The 6694-nt window shown below is 33.7% G+C and overlaps 1 protein-coding gene across 1 annotated transcript; it reads left to right on the top strand.

The window, feature by feature from the left end:
• The first annotated feature begins 572 nt into the window (after nt 1–572).
• LOC108999069 (G-type lectin S-receptor-like serine/threonine-protein kinase At1g11330) lies at nt 573–4628 on the top strand. The gene is made up of 7 exons (XM_018975867.2): nt 573–1928; nt 2388–2498; nt 2614–2810; nt 2909–3119; nt 3241–3478; nt 3595–3745; nt 4006–4628. Exons 1-7 carry the CDS (start codon nt 650–652, stop codon nt 4312–4314), a joined length of 2496 nt encoding a protein of 831 aa, XP_018831412.2. The 5' UTR covers nt 573–649; the 3' UTR covers nt 4315–4628.
• The last annotated feature ends 2066 nt before the right edge of the window (nt 4629–6694 follow it).

The following is a 6694-nucleotide window of genomic DNA, read 5'->3' as shown; positions in this document are numbered from 1 at the left end:
AGTTTGAATGAGATAAGATATTTTATTAAAAATTAAATAAAATATTATTTTTATTTAAAATTTAAAATAATTAAATTATTTATTATATTTTATATAAAATTTTAAAAAAATTATATAAATTTATATGAAGAGACAAAAATAATTTAATTTAATGCAACTGATCCTAAAAGAGCCACCACAAATGTCCAGCGGCAGACGCTGTCATGTTTGACAATTGATGGGCTCAAAGACTCAAAATGTGTACATTCAAGGATTCCAAATATAGCCGATATGTCAATGACTAATGCTGCAAATGCTGTCAAGTTTGACAATTAAGGACTCAAAATATGTATATACCGACATATTTCAAATTGTGGCACCTAAATTTGATTTTTCATTTGATACTTCTTTTATTTTAGTTGTTGTTTTAATATTTTTTATTTAATAATTAATAATTAAGGCATTAAATATTAATATATTAATATAAATAAAAAAATTGGAAAAAATTTGGCACTTGAGTGCATCATTAAAAAATTGAAAGTCTTCCAAAGCAGCAAGCACTTGCAGAAATATCAATCCCAGAATAGCTTGAAGATAAGGAGTAATGAATTTGTAAGGCTCCTGGCATCCAAAATCTTCATTCTTAGAAACGAAAAGCATTTGAAGAGTTATGAAAGTTGTTCGAGAAACAAAGTTGTTCGATCTCCTTATATTATTATCCTGCTTTTGTCTAGAGTTTGGCACTGCCATAGACACCATCACTACAACCAAGTTCATCAATGATCCTGAAACCCTAATCTCCAACAGTGGTGAATTCAAATTGGGATTTTTTAGCCCTACAAACTCTACCTATCGCTATGTTGGGATATGGTATGCTAAAGCTTCTGTGTGCAGCGTCATATGGGTTGCTAATAGAAACAAGCCCCTCAAGAGTTTGTCGGGAACTTTGACTATATCTGAAGATGGCAATCTAGTAGTATTAGATGAACAAAAGAATATAATTTGGTCATCGAATATAACAGGTTCTGTTTTCAATTCAAGTGCTCAACTTTTAGATTCTGGTAACCTTGTCTTGCAGGAAAACAAAACCGAGACAATCATATGGGAAAGTTTCCAACATCCTACAGATACACTTGTGCCAAAGATGAAACTTAGTACTAATGTAAGAACAGGCAAGAAAGTGCAGGTAACCTCTTGGACCAACCAATCTGATCCATCCATAGGAACCTTCTCTGTTGGTATTGACGTTTTTAATCTTCCTGAGTTATATATTTGGAATGGCAGTAGCCGATATTGGCGTAGTGGTCCATGGAATAGTCGGGTCTTTATAGGAATACCGTCCATGGATTCTGTATTTCTTGATGGGTTTAGTCTTATAGATGATCAAGAAGGAACATTCTATTTTAGTTTTGCCTTTTCGAATGAGTCTATATTATATAATTTTGTCTTGAATGCTCAAGGAAATATAGTGCAAAAGAATTCATATAAGGGGGGCAATTGGGAGGTCGGGTGGCTAGTTTTGCAGAGCGAATGCGATGTTTACGGAAAGTGCGGGCCTTTTGGAATATGTAACTCAAAAAGTTTACCTATTTGCAATTGCTTAGTGGGGTTTAAGCCGAAGAATATAGAAGAATGGGATAGAGGAGACTGGAGTAGTGGATGTGTGAGAAGCACACCCTTGCAGTGTGAGAGAGTAACCACTAATGGTGAAGAAGGCAAGAAGGATGGGTTTTTGAAATTGGAGATGATGAAAGTGCCAGACTTGCTAAATCGATCATCTGCTGTTGAAGATGAATGTCGAGACCAATGTTTAGAGAATTGCTCTTGTATAGCTTACGCATATGATGCTGGCATTGGTTGTATGTCATGGACTAGAGACTTAATTGACTCACAGAAATTCTCCATTGGCGGAGTAGATCTTTATCTTCGTTTGGCCGGTTCAGAACTTGGTGGGTTGTTTTTATTTTTTTTGAATTTTTATTATGATTTAATTAATTGATTATTGTCCGGTCTAGTTGTCTAGTTATTTGTTTTTTTAATTCCCGACTAATTCCTTCCGAGAGTGCACGAGCACCCTCAACAAGGCGTTTTAATTCGCAAGTGCATCTCGAATATCAAAGAAAAGTTCTTCCAGCCCAGTAGTCTCTAGAACTTGATTGCATTCAAGAGGATATGAACCATAGACATAGAGGGATCGTACAACAAAAACCAATAATCTTTACCACTTGAGGCAACCGCTAGAGGTATTTTGAAAACAAATAAAATTTGTATTTCAACCCAAACCCGGCTGTCACCCATTTAATCCTTGTAAATCTATTAATTAACAAAAAAAAAAAAAAAAAAATAGTAGTTATTCTATTTCCCGTTTTAGATGAATTATTTTGATAAATTTTTTACCTGATTTACAGATAGAAAAGGGGTTGACGTGAAGGTAGTCATAACAATTACAGTGACCATTGGAACATTGTTGGTTGCCATCTGCAGTTTCTCATTGTGGCGGCGTATTGCTAAACGGAAAGGTAAAATTCATGCTCCAATTAGCTAATGGACTAAGAAATGTTTGCATATAATTATGTATAGATTAGCATAGATTTACATATAAATACTAATTACTAATACATTCCAAATTACTAGCAAGGAAAAGGAATACGAAGGAAGCACTAGCATTTGCAAAATTTCCTGATGAAAGCAAGCCTGAACAGGATAGCATGACGAACCAAGTTAAACTCTTGGAGCTGCCTATATTTAGTTTTGAGGAGCTAGCAAGTGCAACAAACAACTTTCATCAATCTAACAAGCTTGGACAGGGTGGATTTGGTCCTGTATACAGGGTAAGCAGGGTTTCTCTTGCAGAGGTTCATGATCGCCTAATAATTTTGATATATATATATATATATATATATTGTAATGGGTTGTTGCCTTTTCATAGGGAAAATTGTTACATGGACAAGAAATTGCAGTAAAAAGACTTTCAAGGGCCTCTGGACAAGGGCTAGAAGAATTTATGAATGAGGTGGTTGTCATTTCTAAACTTCAACACCGGAATCTCGTTAGACTCCTTGGTGGGTGCGTTGAAGGAGAAGAAAAGTTGTTGATCTATGAATATATGCCAAACAAAAGTTTGGATGTACTTCTTTTTGGTTAGTTCATTCTGATGCCATTGTATTAACAACTTTGCATATGATAATATTCTAGAATTTTTTTATGACTTCCTCAAAATTACTTTATCTTCACATATATAGTTTTGGTTAAACTCATTAGATCCAAGCAAACAAGAACTACTAGATTGGAGACAACGCTTCCAAATTATCGAAGGTATTGGTCGAGGTCTACTCTACCTCCATCGGGATTCGAGATTAAGGATTATCCATAGGGATCTAAAGGCCAGTAACATATTGTTGGATGAAAATCTAAATCCAAAGATATCAGATTTTGGTATGGCCCGGATATTTGGAGGCAATGAAGACCAGGCCAATACTAATAGGATTGTCGGAACATAGTATGTACCCTTTTGTCTTAATTCAATTAGATACTAAAGCTACTATGTGTTCATTCATTTTTTTTTTTTTTTTTTTGGATAACCTGACTTGGATTTGTTTAATTGTTGAAATATAGTGGCTATATGTCACCTGAATATGCAATGGAAGGAAGATTTTCAGAAAAATCAGATATCTTCAGCTTTGGAGTGCTGTTACTTGAGATAGTGAGTGGAAGAAGAAATACTAGTTTTTATCATGATGAGCAGGCCATGAGCCTCTTAGAATTTGTAAGTACTCTCCGTTATCTCATGGTCCTTTTTTTTAATAAATTAATCTTTTTTGTGTTTTTCATAATTTTTTTGTAGTGATAGTACTCTTGGATAACTATAATTAGTATTGATTAATTAATATTATTGAAATCATAGTAGCCAGAAGATCATATATTTGTAAACACAATATATCACAACCTCTGTTGAAGACTCCGAAGGTATTTTTTTTTTCTCTCCAAATTATCAAACACATTTCAAGCATGTTTTCATGTTTCTAGGTATGGAAAATGTGGAACGCCAACAAAATTGCAAACCTGGTAGACCCCATGATATCTGAGCCAAGCTTTGAGATGGAGATCTTGAGATGCATACATGTTGGGCTATTGTGTGTTCAAGATTTTGCTAAAGATAGGCCAACTGTATCTGTTGCAATTTCCATGCTTAAAAGTGAGATTGTTGACCTTCCTCGTCCAAAGCAACCTGCATTCACAGCAACGCAGATTGCCACTGATACATCTTCTCAATGCAAACAAAGAGCTGGGGGCTCTATAAACAACGTCACCGTTACAGTGGTTCAAGGTCGGTAGCTATTTGGTGCCATATTGCATGTCTTGTTTCACTTAAAAATGTTGCAGATTTTCAAACAGAATCTCAGAACAACTACCAAACATACTTCTAACATGTTTGGTCTTTTGAGATCAGATTTATTATTAGAAGTAAAGAGGGTATTCTAACGCCCATCCTTGAGGTGATCAGACTTTAATAAATAGTTTTAAAAGATGAGATGGACTTGTTGAACTTTTTAAATCCTTTTATTTCCTCATACAAAAGATTCTATATTTAAATTAAATCTTGTTTGTAAATTTAAAAGTGAGTTTGCAGTGGAGTTTCTTAAATTAAATTATAAAGTCCTTTACAAAATGTGAGTTCATATGTTACATAAAATATGTCACCTTTTCCTTACGCTATGTGTATCTTGATGCTTTCTCCTCATTTCATTTTTAAGGGGAGGCATACATAAAAACAAATTGAGTCGATTACTCAGTAAACATTACTTCATACTGTAAAAATATATTAACATAGATTTTCATTTAGGGATTTATCATTTCTCTACATTATAAGGTTGGGTTTCCTTTAAAAAGGTCTTCATTCCTCAAAAAGTATTTCCCATACATTGTATATTCATTCATAAAGAAGCTAAATTATTTCATAACATCCAATTAACTGTTATCATTTTATAAAGAGAAATATTTCATTTTTCATTTTCATATTATTTAGAAAAATCTAGAAGAGTATGACCATAACACTTACCTGGAATCCATGCCATTGTCATTTCATGCAGTCCATTCATATGCATGTCAGATGAAAATCTATATGCATCCATAACTTTAGGTCATTTCCTTTTCATTTACATATGCAACTTAAACTTAAAACTTGCATAATAAAAATACTCTCAACTCTTAGTGCCTTCTTTGCTACGTGGTCTTAACCTTCAATTGATTTTTTACTTAAACCTCCTTCACCTAGACCCATCATTATCTAATTAACCCCCTCCAACTATTTACTTGCATACTTCCTCATAAAATTCATAATTGTACAAATTTACACCTTTAGGTATTAATAACATCTTATTCATTTCACTTGTACAACTTGTGATCATTGAATCCTTCAAGCATAACCATTTTCATTAATCCTACACCTAGACATTAAACCTAAAAGTTCAACTTCATTTCTAGCTAATGATCTCACCATCTTTTAGTCCTAACTCTACTTCACCTTCCTTAACTTCACAAGTTCCATTTATTTCGTAACATCCAAATGTATAACACAATACAAACCCCGAGCATACATATACAATCCACCAAAAATACATGGGTATTATATCCATTTATCACCTAAGGTCAACATATACCATCAAAGTACTATCTACTTGTTCTTATAAGCTTCATACACACTACAACAACAATCCCAACTAAAATATCACTCCAATATTTAGTACCAATTCATATCATTCCATTCCACCCTTCCATATATAAAACTCAAATAATAAAACATACCAACATGCTTGCTACCCATGTTATTCAGTCTAACAAAAATACACGTACTCCATCCATATAGTACTTGAGTTCAACACAAACCCATTACAAATGCAATAATATAATTATATAAACTTCATATTACATAAAATCTGTCCAACCCACCTGCACAAAGACTTTACTCAATTTATGAGCTTCTTGACAATACATACATATTTCCAAATTACCATCCAACACCAAACACACACCACTTCAAACAAAATTTGTCCATTACATAACCATAATACTTTCTGAAAATACACTTTAAGTCCATAAACTCTCTATTCATTTTCACTTGAGCTCAAGTCCAGGAAAGTCAATCTTATTATTTGAAAATCAATTACAAAACCTTTGCAACTTGACTCTCTTACTTGCCCAGACAAATGACCCATTTGTCTTCTACCGCAGTAGCAGCCAGAACCTCTAGCGATCTTCAAATATTGCCTTCCTTCTAGAACTCTAAGGGAATAGTCCAATCACATGATCATCCACACTCGAAACACGATCACACTTAAAGAGAGATCACAAATATGAAAATTCACTAAGGAATTTTTTCACCAAACAATGCACTATAAAGTGCTCTAGAAAATATGGAGATCTGAATCACTGTGGATCCTAACCAGTAGGATCCTTTAAATAAATAATCTGAAAAGAGTCCCAGTTGAAGTAGGATTCTGCTGACAGGCAGAATTTATCGCGAAGACGTCTCCTGACGGATTGCTGACATGTCGCGATAACTCTTCTATGCAGTAATTGATTTCTGTTCAGTTTCTGTTCTGGATAAGTGCAGATCCTTATGGACTCAAAATTCATATTGATGACTTATCTAAACAACCTCCAAGACTTCTGGATAGACTCAATGTTGTTATAGATAAAGTCAATAATTATTTTA

Source organism: Juglans regia, chromosome 3 (assembly GCF_001411555.2).
Source record: "Juglans regia cultivar Chandler chromosome 3, Walnut 2.0, whole genome shotgun sequence".
Lineage (NCBI taxonomy): Eukaryota > Viridiplantae > Streptophyta > Magnoliopsida > Fagales > Juglandaceae > Juglans > Juglans regia.
The sequence above is the reverse complement of the archived record's forward strand: the minus strand, read 5'-3'. Positions and strand labels throughout refer to the sequence as shown.

What these genes read in the sequence shown, in the direction of transcription:
- LOC108999069 (XM_018975867.2), top strand. Translation starts at nt 650, where the DNA reads ATGAAAGTTGTTCGAGAAACAAAGTTGTTCGATCTCCTTATATTATTA. An exon ending in TTTGGATGTACTTCTTTTTG is followed by an intron (nt 3,120 to 3,240) that starts GTTAGTTCATTC and finishes TAAACTCATTAG; the next exon opens with ATCCAAGCAAACAAGAACTA. An exon ending in AATAGGATTGTCGGAACATA is followed by an intron (nt 3,479 to 3,594) that starts GTATGTACCCTT and finishes GTTGAAATATAG; the next exon opens with TGGCTATATGTCACCTGAAT.